Raw genomic sequence first — 16,683 nt, 5'->3', positions numbered from 1 at the left:
AGACTTGGCACCTCACAAGTGGAGGTTGGCTTTGCACCCCTCCAGTGTGAGCAAGCTTCATGAACTTTTTAACTGATACAGAATAAATATATTAACTGACTGTCAATAATGCCTCTGTCTTAAGTACATTTCCTGTAGCTATGATAATATAGCAAATGAACTAAGGAGGGGGTTATGGTGGCCCACAGTTTGGAGTACAGTCCATCATGCTTGAGGTGTCTTGGCAGGAGAAGTTTAAGCCCCTAGTCGTGTTGCATCTGCGGCAGGAAGCAAAGAACAGTAAATACAGGTAAGCAGCTAGCTTTCACCTTTTAAATGACCACACCACAGTGGTGGCATGATAAAAAGGATTTCTCACTGTGGGTGCATTCCCTGAAATAATGTGCAGTTTTGGACTGATGAGCTTTCGCTCTGTCTTGTGCCACTGAGGTGCACGCTCACAGGGTAAAGACTCAGCCTTCCCAAGCTGCTTAGTAAGGTGGTTCCAGTTACGGTGAGCTGAGCGCTGGACAATCTGATTCACCATGGCACTTCCAGCACTGTTATCCCATTCCTATCCCAACGTATGAGGTTATGTGGCAGCACTGACTCTGTTTTCGAAGGCTTGTGGCATTTGGAGACTATTCCCTTGTGTTTATTTTTGAAACTCATAAGCCATGGTTCTGTGGACTGAATGAAATGGGGAAGGGAAGTACTTTTATTAAAAATAACTCATGGGGATAATTTGAACAACACCTAGAAACGTCGTCCTTTTACTGATTTATTGCCTTCTTCCTGACTCTGACTTTTACAAAGCATCTACTTGACATGTTGTTTCAGCTATGTTATAAACCTAGGTGGGTTAATTATGAGTTTACAAAAAATAAAAACAAATAAATCTCTAAAATGTAGACAGGCTAACTGGACATCTGGTTATGACACTCAGTTTTTTATTTTTATTTCTAAAATTGTATCAGTATACCTCAAATAATATGACATTCTATAATACAAAATTAGAGACATTTTAGAGCCAAGTTGCCAACCCATCAATGCCTTACTACATACATTAATATATTCTTCCTAGCTTTCTCCTCAACTTTATTTAAACCAAGCTCACGTTAATGTTCTTTGACAGATTATATTTTTCAGTGTCTTAGTTACCTAAATGCCTTTAACTTCATGCTTTATTGTTTACCTTGTGTTCCTCTAAATATTGAAAGATTCAGCCACGCACTCATTCTTTTTTGTAATCATGAAAATTCAGCAAAAATAAATTGAGTGACAAATAAAAATGGGGTGTTACAGATGGGACAGACTGTTGTCTGTGTTGTTGACTGAAGGATAGAGAAGAGTGGTGGTACAACTGTTCTTTCATTGCTGAGGAGGGAGAAGGAGGTGATCTCAAGTTTAAGGCCAGCTTGAGCTATACAATACCTTGTCTCACCTACAAAGGATATAAGAAATAATATTAGAAGGAATATTCTGGTTTCAAAGAGATAATTTATTTTTCCAGACGTTAAACATAATGTAGAATTGTTATGATTTTAGTAAAATGTTTGCAAACTTCCTAACATAAACATCTGTTTCAATCTCAGAACTTAAGAAAATAGGGTATTTGTAATATAACATATAAAAGGCTTATAATTTAATAAGAGAAAATAACTCACTGATAAATTTAGCTGTGCCCAGAGTAATAAGTATTAAGGGTGCTTAGTGTCCCTCCCAGTTCCTAATCAAGAGCTGATGACTTGTTTTCTAAAGTACATCTTCAGCTCCTTCCTCCCCAGGAGAGCTGGAGTTGGTTCAGAAACAGCCCACACTCCGCAGCAGGCATGGGCCTCTTCTGCCTCCATTACTGCCTGATCGTTATGATCACGTTCTACATTGGATTCCAACTCTGGGCTGTGCCCTCGGGTCCCCCACTTTAAGATGTATCTTCCTGTTCCTCTCTCACTACAGAGGCATCAGAATGTGGCCCGTCGCTGGTGGTCCATACCACTGTCCCATTTGGAGTCACACACTTGGAGCACAGTGAGGAGGATGTGCAGGAGTTAATCACCCAGCAACTGGAAACCATTCTGCCGGGCTTGCCGCCGCCAGTTGCTACCAAATGCTGGAAGTGGAGATACTCACAGGTAATCAGAAAACATAGTAGGATCTTCTAAATCGTTTAGTAGAGAAAATGAATGCCAGGATCCTTGGAGTTCACATGGGTTTGTCATATGTATATGTCATTTCTATAGGTGTCATTGTCATGCTATTGCTCAATGAGATGTGCGAATCATTTTTACCAGTTTTGTCCACATCTCAGCACGCTCTGAAATTCTAGGGTTTCTCATACAGACAAGAGAAGTTTTACGTCCAAATGCAGCTGTTCCTCCAGGGATTTTCTAGATTGACATTGTGGCTACATGGTAGCCACTTTAACTACCGGGAGTTTGCTGTAGGTCACACTAACATTGTGTGCATATCCAGTTACCACAGTTTTCATTTTTACTGAGTTTCTACTTCAGTTTGAGTGGTGACAGCAGAGGTCTTTCATGAGTAACTCTGTACTACTGAACCAAGCTGCCTTTCAGGGTAAGATAACCCTGCTTATCATTCTTCTAGGTTAGCCATAAAGCTCTTAATACTGAGTAAATCTTGACTTAAACACGCACACTTTTACTAGAGCTGGAATCCTGTTCGCGGAAACAGCTCTGGATCTGTATACTCGGTTGTGAAGTCATTTGGGGGTCAGTGAAGCAAAGGTCGGGCAGACTGAAGACAGAAAGCCGCAGAGACCTGTGTTTTCTCCCCTTTTTGAGTCCGCTGATTAACACATTTGTGAACACTATTGGTTATCCAAGCTGTAAAGCCTTCAGCAAAAGTGGTGTTACGGGAAATTGAGCAGATTTTGTATGTTTTAAAGGGCTTTCCAAATCAGAGGAAATAGTAAATTACTCGCTAAAATATCGCAGCAGGTCTGTGTTTACCCATATCTTCTCAAGTTAAATTATACAGGGAACCTCTGGAAGAAATATTTACTTAAGCATGTCGTAGTCACTTTAGAAGACTTTGCTCTTTCCTTTTAAAAGCATTAAAAAATCTCAATAGCTAATGTCTCTAAATGATATTTATCTCAATTTTAAGCTGACTTCAAAAGGAAGCCAGAACAAGAATCTCGTTATAATTTGAAGCTGGGTGTCTTATATATAAGTCATTTTGCCTGTTGTAAATACTCCTTTATAAAAGAACAGCAGATTATGACATTCCTGTGTGTGTCTGCATGTGTGCAAGAGCTTTCTCATAGCGAGTTACTAATAGACTAAAAAATAATTTTTAAATCTACTCATTTATAAGTTTAAACTTACTCATTATATATCTTACGATTTTATATAGTCTAAAGATAACCTTGTCCTAACTATAAAGTGACCTATTCAAATATGGATGAAACAGTTTCAAAGATTATTTGGATACAATGTATATCCAAGCGCTAAGAATGGTTTTCATTGCAATTTGGATGCCAAAATCATTCCACTGCGTTTGTAACTCTGCAGACATAGGTGCTACACTGGCTGCAGAGCCTGAAATCACAGAGCTAATGTCCACTTCAAAGCGTGCATTTCCCACTGGCGACACACTTCTCTAACATCTTCAACACTAGTCTACAAAGAGTTACAGTGTCATTTGTGGTGAGCACCTCGCCCCTTGACAGCCATTAGAAAAGGGACTGACCAGTGGAAAGTCAAGTGGTTTGAAATAATGTACTTGCCTTCAGCTAGTCTCCTCAGCAGTACAGTCCCCGTGTTTTTCAGTAGCCCACCATAACCTCTGGGACTTGGTGGAGAAGGGTGTGCTCTATACCGTGCCATCATGGCCTTGTCTCAATTAATCAATCAATGTACATTTGTGTGAATGTTGGATATAATACAGCACTGAACTGAAAAGAAAAGTAATCTAAATGAGAGACACAAAAGTAAGAGGAACGGGGGGCTATGTTTTTGGTGCTTCCCCCACCCCACAATTCTGAGCAGAGACAGTGCTCTTAAGGAGGAAACCCCAGATGAATCTCTGTCTATCCCAGGTTCCATCCCTTTTGTCTCTCCTCTTGTCTCTTCTGTTCTCTGCACACCATCTCATTTCTTTTCTGCTCGTTCTCTGAAGAAAAAAAAAAAAAGCCAGAGCTCCTCACACTTTTATATTATGAAAGTTTCAATAGAGCACAGAGCTAATATCCTGTCCCAAACAGTGCTATGTGGTGTGGATTCTCTTTTCCAAACCCTGCACAATCAAAACTTTCTTTCCCTCCATTAGTTCTGTTTCTTCTTTTTCTTTTCTTCTGTGACATTTGAACTGAATCTTCACACTAAAGGCTACAGATGGGTGGAGGGCCTGGGCTCGAAGCTGGGCAACTCCAAGGCATGATCTATTTAATGCCAAAAGCAGACACACAGCTGGAATATGTCAATGCAAAATCCAGATAACATGGAATACTAAGGAGGGGCAGAGCGGTAGTAACTCTCACTAATGCCTGGTGGGGATGCGAACTAGTAGAGGCATAAGTAGGCAGGTTAGTAACCTTCTAGAAAACCCAACAGGAAGGACAGAAGAATGGCTTGGTTAGCAAAGGTTTTTAAGGTACTGAAAGTATGTTGCCTGTATAACAGTAAATTATGTTATACATTTGTCCTAATCCATAGGATATAGAAAATTACAGATGAACCCTAATCAGCTGTAGACTTGGGGTCTTTTATTTCCCTCACTGCTAGGACAAATAAATAGATGCAGTCAAGTAAAGAAGAGGAATATGGAGAGCAGGACCATGGGTTAAGGGATTACGGCCCATCATGGCACAGCAGCTATGCCTATAGGGACACAAAGCAACTAATCACATTGTTGATCCCGCAGCCAGGAAGCAGAAAAGGATATGAACACTGATTCTCAGAGCACTTCCTCTCCACCTGCTTATGCGATCTAGAACATCAGCCCCTGTGAGAGTCCTTCCCACACTGAGGGTGTGTCTCTTCTGCTCAATTAAACCTCTCTGGAAAAACCTTCAAGGCACCCTCAACGATACATCTCGTCAGAAGTCCTAAATCAAGACACTGAAAGATTAACCATCATAGGGTGATAGGATGTGTCAATTTAGAGTCATCAGTTTCATTAACTCACGGATTTGAAAGCTAAAAGTCCAAACAACATGGCACTGGCCCTAGTGAAGGCCGCATTGGCTAAGTCACCTCATGGTGCATGGCAGCATCTAGAGCAGAGCAAGCACGAGAGATTACGTGGTGAGCCGCAAAGCCAGAGCCAGAGTTGGAGGAGCTGTTATGACAACTGACTCACAAGAAGTGCTTCCAAGTCTGATAAGTCCAGCTATCCCCAGCAACCCAACCAACTCCCCCCAAGCCCCTTCCCTTCAACACCCGGCCACTGCCGCACAGGGAATCTAACTTCCACCAACACGGACCCTGGGAAGATACCCACAAACCATGTCCACACCATCAGTTACCTTAAGAGGGATCGTAAAAATAATGTGCATACAGATTTTTTACAATCCGCTGAATCATATAAACATTGTGCTTTAAAAGAATCCTGAGTGTGCCAGTGTTAGCCAACCATACTAATAAGAATACACAAAGGCTCAGGGAGGAAAAATAAAATAACTTCCTTACCCTCCTCTGGATACTAATGGCATAGCGGGCTATAGGGTCATCTGATGAGTGTTCTTCCCTTCTGGGCAACTGATCTTTCACAGGTTGGAAAGACGAGGGTGTGCACCTTTGGTAATGGCCTGGCTTCTCTCCATCATACCCTCTTTCCTCAGATCTCCTTGGCAGAGCCCTCTAAGATCAGCATGTTAGGGCTCTAGCTACTGTCATAAAGAACTTGGGGGTTATTTGTATGTGGAGAACAGTTTCTCATTCTCCTGTTGATCCCCATGCCCAGTGCCATCCCCCACACATCCACAAAGGCATGAGGAGGGTGAACATGTTCATTCCCCTATTCACTAAGGAATGTCCACAATGTCACCAGTTTCTGTTCTGAAACCATAGAGACTAATATCTGCTGAGGGCTCTAAGACTCTAAATTGAATTTTGTCTTAAATGACATAGTGGTACATTTTTGTGGGTGCTGCAAATTAAGGGGAAAATGTCTTTGAGCAACTTGGCAACTGTTTCTGCACTCTCGTCTAGGGTTTGGATAAAACTCTTCAACTGCTGAGTATGGGTTTAACTTAAGAAGGCAGTGACAGTTTTTTTTGTTTGTTTTTTTTTTTAACGGTTCTCAGTTCTTCCGTTTTAAACCAATTTCCCCTCCATAATTTAAATGTTTATCCAGTTGATGTAATTTTGTCTACTCCCCATAGCATTTCATTAAGGATTCATAAGTTGGTTATTTTAATACTTTCAGCAAAAAACTGCTCACTAAAGATGGCTTTGCACATAACCTGACACAGGGCACCCAGTGGTGCTGCTGACCCTGCTGCCCACTGCCACAGCGCCATGTTCCTCTGCTTTCCTTTGCTTCAGTGTCTGCCTCAGACACTCCTCGAGCCATCCCTGGGAACGGACTGGTGCTGGGGTGTAACTGTGATTTTCCCTGCTCTTCTTGGTGGTTTTCCATCCAAGTAACTAACAGGCCCGGCCCTGCTTAGCTTCCAAGCATTCAGGGTGGTGCTCTACTTAGTGAAATTGAAGTTTTTGGCCCTCTCTATTTTCTGTGTTTGATTTTTTTTTTCCTGAAATATGGTGGGGTTTTGTTTTGCTTTTGTTTTTTATTTCTGGCTTCCCCACTTTCAAATTTTTTTAAGTGAGTTTTTCTGCCATCTTACTTTGAGCACTCCTGAGTTGCTTTATGACTGTTGTTGTTGTTGTTGTTGTTGTTGTTGTTGTTGTTGTTGCTGCTGCTGCTGCTGCTGTTGCTGCTGTTGTTGTAGACAGTGTTTCTCTGTATAGCCCTGGCTTCCCTGAAACTCATTCTATAGACCAGGCTGGCCTTGAACTCAGAGATCTGCCTGTCTCTACCTCCCAAGTACTAAGGCATTGGAGGCACATTAAAGGCATGTGCCACTACTTATTTTTAAAAATTGTCAAACACCAAAGGGATCAGGAGAAGAAATTTAGAGCATACAAAGGCAACGTGTTGACATGTTAGCACATTTGGCAAAGTGAATGAATGAATTGGCCTGTTAAGTTTACACAGCCAAAGTAGTCACTCAGATGCCGTGCCTCCTCTGCACAGAATGGAGAACGACCTCCAGACTGGAGAGATGACAGAGAGAATGGAGAAAGTAGCCTTTTCTAGCTACGCATCTGACAGAAGGCTAATATTTATACTCTACAAAGAACCTCAAAAATTACACACCAATCAATAAATGAGCATCTTAACTGGACAGTTCTCCACAAAAGAAATGCAGATGGCTGGTGAGTATCGGAAAAGGTGTTCTTAACATCCCTAAGCCACCTCGGAAATACAAATTAAAACTGCTTAGAGAGTGTTTGGCACAAGTCAGCATGGCCGTCCTGAAGGAAACAAACGGCAAATCCCTGGTGAGGATGTGGAGAAGATGAGCCCTTTTACACTGCTCAGGGGAACGTAGACTGCACAGCCAGTGTGGAAGGCAGTGTGAAAGCGCCTCAGAAAAGGGAAAACAGAAGCCATTCCACAAAAGTATATACCAGAAGACTCTAAGACAAAATACTACAGAAATGCTCACACACCATGTTGACTGCTGAACTATTCATTACTGCTTTAAAAAGAAAAGAACCAGCATAGGTATCCATCAACAGATGAATAAACGAACTTTGACACTATACCCAATGTAATTTTGTTCAGTCCTAAAGAGAAATCATGGCATTCTCAGGAGAATGGAGGCAGCCGGCTGACATTATATGAAAGGAATCTAAATGATGTTTCCATAAAATGATTTAGACAAAAAGTTAGCTAGATATCATATGCTACCAAGTGAAATCTCTGATACCAGGAAGGGGTTACATCCTGTTGAGTCGTTGGCTGAAAGGATCCCATAGACTTCCCAAACATTACAAGTTATTGCCAATACAACTGCTTATCTTTCACAACATGACAGTAAAGCTATATTTCTGAATATACCACTTATCTGTGTCATTGAACTCCCAAGAACATGGAGCTGATGCCCACCTGGAATCTTTACCCCTACCAATTAGCTGTCCTGGTACTGGAGGGTAGTCTGCATGCTGTCAGAGGACAAAGGTAATCATCGATAGCTCCCAGCTTTTAGCCTACACAAGTGACCTGCCTACAAGACACACTGGAGCAAAAAGGCACAAATGTTGCAGAAGTAACCAACCACATTTTACAATGGAATTTGAGGCCTACTCCATGAGGGAAAACCCACTTCTGGCACTATTACATGAGACCAAGAACCTGAGACGAAATAGGTCATAGGCTCTGACGTGAAAAACTACTATTGTTCTTCTAAAGGAATAGAGCAACAAAAGCAATTCCCAATGATACACTGCTATACAAACAGATCAGTGCTCCACCCAACCCTCATCAGAAAAGTACCTTCTTGAAGTCAATGGGAATTGCCACAGAGCCACAACCAGACAAGATGCACAGAGTAAAGGACTTTGGAACACTAAGCCTTAAATGGATCATCTGTATCACACTATTCTCCTCAAGCCTTGGGTTTCCAAAGTACAGAAGAGGAGGCAGAAAGATCGTAAGTGCCAGAGCAGATAGATGGGTTACTCCTTGAAAACACCTTGCAGACACTAACGAGCTGATACACATATGAACTCTCAGAGACTACAACAGCATACACAAGACCTGAACAAATTCAAACTAGACAAAATTCTAGCATGGAGAAGGGGAAGTGGGCACAAGGTCCTGGGTTCTATAAGAAAGCAAGCTGAGCAGGGCATGGGGAAGAAGGCAGTAGGCAGCACCCCTCCATGGCCTCTGCATCAGCTCCTGCCTCCACGTTCTTACCCTGCTTGGGTTACAGTCCTGGCTTCCTTCAATGATGGACTAAGACTTGGAAGCATAAACAAAATAAACCCTTTCCTCCCCAATTTGATTTTTGGTCATGGTAGTTCATCTCAGCAAGAGAAACCTTAAGACCCCATTTGTCTAAAAGCAACTCGGATTTTTCTCTCTGTACCCTTGACTCAGTTCTTCACAGAAACATCCCAACATGTGGGCACATCCCATCTTCTTCTCTCCTCACCCTTCCATTCACATTCCTCACTTGGCACTGGCCGTTTGTCTCCTCAGACAAGGAAGTGTTTGCCTATTTCTATAGAACACCCTTATTAGACGAATACAAGAGAAAAGAAGAAATCTGGACAAATGCGATGCTAGAATATTCCTTACAGATTTTTATTTGGAAGGACAAGACTGAGTACATTTATCCTCTCATGAGGATAATTTCTGGCAGGTGATTGTACTGAATTTCAAGACTGAACGTGCAAAAGGCAACTGACGTTTATTTTTCTCTTTCATGTGCGTTTTCTTTTGTTATCCTCCATTTCTTCTTCTTAGTAAATTGAGATGCAAGGCGGCACCATCTCATATGGAGTGTTTTTCCTTCAGAGTCCCTAGACAAGGTACATACACTTTTCAAATAGATTGGGCCTTTCTTTGTATCAGCTTTTCATGTCTGTAACAAGGTACCACACAGAATCAAGGTATGAGGAGAAAAGGTCAACTTTTATAGCTGTGGAGAGTCCAGTGCAAGATTGGTTTTACTATTTTAGATTCAGGGTGAATATCATGTCATGGCAGGAGCATGTGTCAGAACATAACCATGAATTCAAGAGAGCACAAAGGAAGGAAGGAGGAAAGGCTGGGGAATCACGGTTCACTCCAACAGCACATTTCTGATCACCTCATGACCTTACATCTTAAAGTGTCTGCCACTTCTCAACAAAACCATTCTGTCAATTCTTTAACTCGTGGGTCTTTGGAGGACATTTAAGATCCAATCTATTACATGTTCCAAGCATGTCACATATCCACATTATCATCTGTTGGATTGAGTCGCTCAAATTAGGCATTGCATTTGATATTTTACAAACCACAAAAGGCATTTGACATTTTGAGTGAAGTAGACTGTGAACTTGATAACTTTATTAATTTTTTAATCTTTTTTTATTTTTTTCCATCTTTATTAATTTGGGTATTTCTTACTTACATTTCAAATGTTATTCCCTTTCCCAGTTTCCAGGCCAACATCCCCCTAACCCCTACACCTCCCCTTCTGTATGGGTGTTCCCCTCCCCATCCTCCCCCCCATTACTGCCCTCCCCCAAACAATCACGTTCACTGGGGGTCCAGCCTTGTCAGGACCAAGGGCTTGCCCTTGCACTGGTGCCCCTACTAGGCTATTCATTGCTACCTATTAACTTGGAGCCCAGGGTCAGTCCATGTGGGTAGTGGCTTAGTCCCTGGAAGCTCTGGTTGGTTGGCATTGTTGTTCATATGGGGTCTCAAGCCCCTTCAGTTCTTTCAGTCCTTTCTCTGATTCCTTCAACGGGGGTCCCGTTTTCAGTTCAGTGGTTTGCTGCTGGCATTCACCTATGTATTTGCTGTATTCTGACTGTGTCTCTCAGGAGAGATCTACATCCGGTTCCTGTCAGCCTGCACTTCTTTGCTTCATCCATCTTATCTAGTTTGGTGGCTGTATATGTATGGGCCACATGTGGGGCAGGCTCTGAATGACCATTCCTTCAGCCTCTGTTCTAAACTTTGCCTCCCTATTCCCTCCCAAGGATATTGTTGTTCCCCTTTTAAAGAAGGAGTGAAGCATTCGCATTCTGGTCATCCTTCTTGAGTTTCATGGGTTCTGTGCATCTAGGGTAATTCGAGCATTTGGGCTAATATCCACTAATCAATGAGTGCATACCATGTGTGTTTTTCTGTGATTGGGTTACCTCACTCAGGATGATATTTTCCAGTTCCATCCATTTGCCTCTGAATTTCATAAAGTCATTGTTTTTGAAGCTTAGTAGTATTCCATTGTGTAGATGTACCACATTTTCTATATCCATTCCTCTGTTGAAGGGCATCTGGGTTCTTTCCAGCTTCTGGCTATTATAAATAAGGCTGCTATGAACAAAGTGGAGCATGTGTCTTTGTTATATGTTGGGGCATCTTTTGGGTATATGCCCAGGAGAGGTATAGATGGGTTCTCAGGTAGTGCAATGTCCAATTTTCTGAGGAACCTCCAGACTGATTTCCAGAGTGGTTGTACCAGTCTGCAATCACACCAACAATGGAGGAGTGTTCCTCTTTCTCCACATCCTCGCCAGCATTTGCTGTCGCCAGAGTTTTTGATCTTAGCCATTCTGGTTGGTGTGAGGTGGAATCTCAGGGTTGTTTTGATTTGGATTTCCCTTATGACTAAAGATGTTGAACATTTCTTTAGGTGCTTCTCAGGCATTCGATATTCCTTAGCTGTGAATTCTTCGTTTAGCTCTGAACCCCATTTTTAATAGGGTTATTTGTCCCCTGCAGTCTAACTTCGTGAGTTCTTTGTATATTTTGGATATAAGCCCTCTTTCGGTTGTAGGATTGGTAAAGATCTTTTCCCAATCTGTTGGTTGCTGTTTTGTCCTAACAACAGTGTCCTTTGCCTTACAGAAGCTTTGCAGTTTTATGAGATCCCATTTGTCGATTCTTGATCTTAGAGCATAAGCCATTGTTGGTATTTTGTTCAGGAATTTTTCTCCAGTGCCCATCTCTTCGAGATGCTTCCCCACTTTTTCTTCTATTAGTTTGAGTGTATCTGGTTTGATGATCCTTGATCCTTGATGGTCCTTGATGCACTTGAACTTAAGCTTTGTACAGGGTGATAAGAATAGATCGATCTGCATTCTTCTACATGCTGACCTCCAGTTGAATGAGCACCATTTGCTGAAAATGCTATCTTTTTTCCATTGGATGGTTTTGGCTCCTTTGTCAAAAATCAAGTGACCATAGGTGTATGGGTTCATTTCTGGGTCTCCAATTATATTCCACTGGTCGATCTGCCTGTCTCTGTACCAATACCAGACAGTTTTTATCACTATTGCTCTGTAATACTGCTTGAGTTCAGGGATAGTGATTCCCCCCAAAGTCCTTTTATTGTTGAGGATAGTTTTAGCTATCCTGGGGTTTTTTTATTCCAGATGAATTTGCAGATTGTTCTGTCTAACTCTCTGAAGAATTGGATTGGTATTTTGATGGGGATTGCATTGAATCTGTAGATTGCTTTTGGTAAAATGGCCATTTTTACCATATTAATCCTGCCAATCCATGAGCATGTGAGATCTTTCAATCTTCTGAGATCTTTTTCAATTTCTTTCTTCAGAGGCTTGAAGTTCTTATCATACAGATCTTTCACTTGCTTGGTTAAAGTGACACACAGGTATTTTATATTATTTGGATCTATTATGAAGGGTGTCGTTTCTCTAATTTTTTCTCGGCTTGTTTCTCTTTTGTGTAGAGGAAGGCTACTGATTTATTTGAGTTAATTTTATACCCAGCCATTTTGCTTGAAGGTGTTTATCAGGTTTAGTAGTTCTCTGGTGGAACTTTTGGGATTACGTAAATATACTATCATATCATCTGCAAATAGTGATATTTTGACTTCTTCCTTTCAAATCTGTATCCCTTTGACCTCCTTTTGTTGTGTGATTGCTCTGGCTAGGACATCAAGATCTATATTGAATAAATAGGGAGAGACTGGGCAGCCTTGTCTGGTCCCTGATTTTAGTGGGATTGCTTCAAGTTTTTCTCCATTTAGTTTAATGTTAGCTACTGGTTTGCTGTATATGGCTTTTACTATGTTTAAGTATGGGCCTTGAATTCCTATTCTTTTAAGGACTTTCATCATGAAGGGGTGTTCAATTTTGTCAAATGCTTTCTCAGCATCTAATGAAATGATCATGTAGTTTTTATCTTTCAGTGTGTTTATATAGTGGATTACATTGATGGTTTTCCGTATATTAAACCATCCCTGCATACCTGGGATGACGCCTACTTGATCATGATGGATGATTGTTTTGATGTGTTCTTGGATTCAGTTTGCAAGAATTTTATTGAGTATTTTTGCGTCGATATTCATAAGGGAAATTGGTCTGAAGTTCTCTTTCTTTGTTGGGTCTTTGTGTGGTTTAAGTATAAGAGTAATTGTGGCTTCGTAGAAGGAATTAGGTAGTGCTCTGTCTGTTTCAATTTTGTGGAATAGTTTGGATAGTATTGCTATGAGGTCTTCTATGAAGGTCATAGTATTCTGCACTGAACCCATCTGGACCTGGGCTCTTTTTGGTTAGGAGACTTTTAATGACTGCTTCTATTTCTTTAGGTGTTATGGCGTTGTTTAAATGGTTTATCTGTTCCTAATTTAACTTTGGTACCTGGTATTTGTCTAAGAAATTATTCATTTCCTCCAGATTTTCAAGTTTTGTTGAATATAGGCTTTTATAGTAGGATCTGATGATTTTTTGAATTTCCCCTGATTCTGTTGTTATGTCTCCCTTTTCATTTCTGATTTTGTTAATTTGGACACACTCTCTGTGTCCCCTGTTTTGTCTGGCTAAGGGTTTATCTATCTTGTTGATTTTCTCAAAGAACCAACTTTTGGTTCTATTGATTCTTTGTATAGTCCTTTTTCTTTCTACTTGGTTGATTCCAGCTCTGAATTTGATTATTTCCTGCCCTCTACTCCTCCTGGGTGTATTTGCTTCAGTAAAACCTATAGCTGTTTTAAGTAAGTCATAACTGCTTTCATAGTTCTGAAAGCAATTTAAATTGAACAACCCTGAAAGACACTGGCTAGTGCACATCACAGATGGAAATGCATGGCTTTCTAGCAGAAGTTCTTTCAACGATAAATGCCAATTTTATTTATCTAAGTATATTATATATTTCTCTCCATAATAAAATCACATTCACTTGATTATCCTGTCACTTGAATTATGATTTTTCTTCTACACTTGAGCTTTATGATTTCTTTTTTTTTTTTTTTCCGGAGCTGGGGACCGAACCCAGGGCCTTGTGCTTACTAGGCAAGTACTCTTCCACTGAGCCAAATCCCCAACCCCCAGCTTTATGATTTCTACATTGGTAATAATGTGTTACAGTTATGATCTTGAAACTCTGAAAGCAGAGTGACATTGGTCAAAGAGATTGCAACTTTAGCCTCAGAGTCCTCACAGGGGCAAATCAGTAGGGAAACCTTCCCCATAGAGTTTGACGGAGTGAATACTGAAAGCACCATGTACATGTGGTGCAGACACTGCAGAGAGCAACTTCTCCATCACCACTGACCATGATGGTGCGACACGAGGAGGTGCCACAGAGGAGTAGCTACTGCCAGTGTTTCTTCACCGCCTCTCAACACATCCTACTCTTCCTCTCATTTATTTAATTCTCTTCTCTTTTGAGACCTTCTCTCTTCTAGTTTCATATGCATAAGTAGTTCTAAAGCGGGATATTTCGGAACTGATTTGGTGCCAGAGACTTTGACATTTGGCCAGGGCCTACAAGGAGCTGTTGGACAGCATCAGAATAGGCCATGTGACGGCAATAGAATGCTGTCTTTATCACTCTGTCATCTTTTTTATTGGTTAGTTTATTTACTTATATTTATATATATAAATATATTTATTTATTATTTAGTTTATTTATTTATATTTCTATTTATATAATATATTTATATATTATATATAAATATATTTATTTATTATTTAGCTTATTTATATTTATATATAATATATTTATATATTATATATTTATTTATATCCCTCTTCCCAGTTTCCCCTCCCTCCTCCACCTGTCTCTATGAGTGTGCTCCCCCACCCACCCACTCCTGCCTCAGCAGCATAGCGTTCCCCTGTTCTGGGTCATCAAGCCTACACAGGACCAAGGGGCTCCCTGCCCAATGATGCCAGATAAAACAATCCTCTGCTACATATATAGCTAGAGCCATGGGTACCCCTGTGTACTCTTTGGTTAGTGGTTTAGTCCCTGGGAGGATTAAGGGGTCTGGTTGGTTGATATTGTTGTTCTTCCTATGGGGTTGCAAAGCCCTTCAGCTCCTTACAGTCCTTGCCCTAACTTCCCCATTGGGGTTCCCATGCTCAGTCCAATGTTTGACTGTGTACATCCGCATCTGTATTGGTCTGGCTCTAACAGAGCTTCTCAGGAACAGCTTTACCAGGCTCCTGTCAGCAAGCACGTCTTGGCATCCGCCGTAGTGTCTGGGTTTGGTGTCTGCAGATGGGATGGATTCCTAGGTGGGGCAGTCTCTGGATGGCCTTTCCTTCAGTCTCTGCTCCACTCTTTGTCCCTGCATTTCCTTTTGACAGGAGGAAAATCTGGATTAATATTTTTGAGGTGGGTGGGTGGCCCCATCTCTCAACTGGATACGGTCTCTATCCACTGGATACGGTCTCTACAGGTTCTGTCTTCCATTCGTTGGGTATTTCAGCTAATGTCCTCCCTGTTGGGCCCTTGGAACTTCTTGGATCCTTGGCATCTGGGACTTTCTAGTGGCTACCCTCAATTTCCCCTTCCCGACTGCTACACACCTACTTTCAAATTCCTGACCCTTTGTACTTCTCCCCCACTTCCTCCATATCTGAACTGGCCCCCCTTTTGCCATTCCCCTGAACTAGCCTGTACTTGGTTTTTGATAATTTCACATATCTGTGCCCTGAACCAGCACTGCTTAGCATGAAATAATAGCCACAAACCCTCTTGCTTATACATCGTCTGTTGAGAGAGATGGACTATGAGCCCATCTAGCGACAACAGGAAGACTGGCAAGAGTCTTCTCTTTTAGACATCCCACTGAATCATCTCTCACGTAGCGGGCAGGCCTCTTACTGCAGTCCCTTCAACAAAGCCTGCTGTGATAGCATTCTGAGAAATCTCATCCTTGATTTAAGAGTGTGCAGTCACAGTGTAATTTAACTTTATACAGTTAAATATCTCCACTTTTCACAAAATTCCATAATATATGAACTATTAAATGTTTGAACATGTACATTTAATGAAGTCATTTTTTTCTCCGATACTACTGGGCCTCACCCTTCCATTGGCCATTATCACACTTACTCAAAATTACTAAATTATTCTAAATGGTAATACTTCATAGGAAATGTTTCAATGTCTAATGAGAAGAAAATGTCATATATTACATATATGCATATTCATCTGAACCCAGTATTAATACCAGATGTTATGTGCCATTACATGGGTGTGGACACACTAGAAGTAGGTCCTATTCCAGCAGTATTTCTTGAAAATGATGTCTATGTGATCTATTTAGACTAAACATCAGTGTTATGCTATAAAACTAACAAGTTCAGTTAATAGCGTCTACTTATACTACATTGGAAATTGGTGTGTGTGTGTGTGTGTATGTGTGTATATGTATATATATATACATATACATATATATATATATATATCCATGTGTGCATTCAGTACACATTGTTGAGTTCTAACTGTGTATCATTGTACAGGATTCTGAGGCGTCTCTCATTCTTCAGCAAGTTCCCACATAGTCAGTCAGAAAGAATAACCACTCTGCATAGAATCACAGTGAAGTACAGTACGACACAAAAGACATGCTAAGTGCTAGTTGGAAGTACAGAGCCGACTTGGCGAAATAAAACCATAGAAACTGCTTTCTAAAACCGAATTGTAGCCGAGTATTACAAGATGAAGAGTTCAGACAGGAAAAGG

At 41.0% G+C, this 16,683-nt stretch overlaps 1 protein-coding gene across 1 annotated transcript in view; it reads left to right on the top strand.

Moving 5' to 3' along the window:
- The first annotated feature begins 206 nt into the window (after positions 1-206).
- Positions 207-16,683, top strand: part of LOC116893054 (renalase-like) — a 33,514-nt gene continuing 17,037 nt past the window's right edge. The window contains exons 1-2 of the mRNA XM_032895016.1: positions 207-279; positions 1,939-2,114. Coding sequence (XP_032750907.1) covers positions 207-279; positions 1,939-2,114 — 249 coding nt within the window. The remainder of the gene's footprint in view (positions 280-1,938; positions 2,115-16,683) is intronic.

The sequence above is a fragment of the Rattus rattus genome, chromosome 2 (assembly GCF_011064425.1).
Source record: "Rattus rattus isolate New Zealand chromosome 2, Rrattus_CSIRO_v1, whole genome shotgun sequence".
Taxonomy (NCBI): domain Eukaryota; kingdom Metazoa; phylum Chordata; class Mammalia; order Rodentia; family Muridae; genus Rattus; species Rattus rattus.
This window is presented reverse-complemented; position numbering and strand designations above follow the sequence as displayed.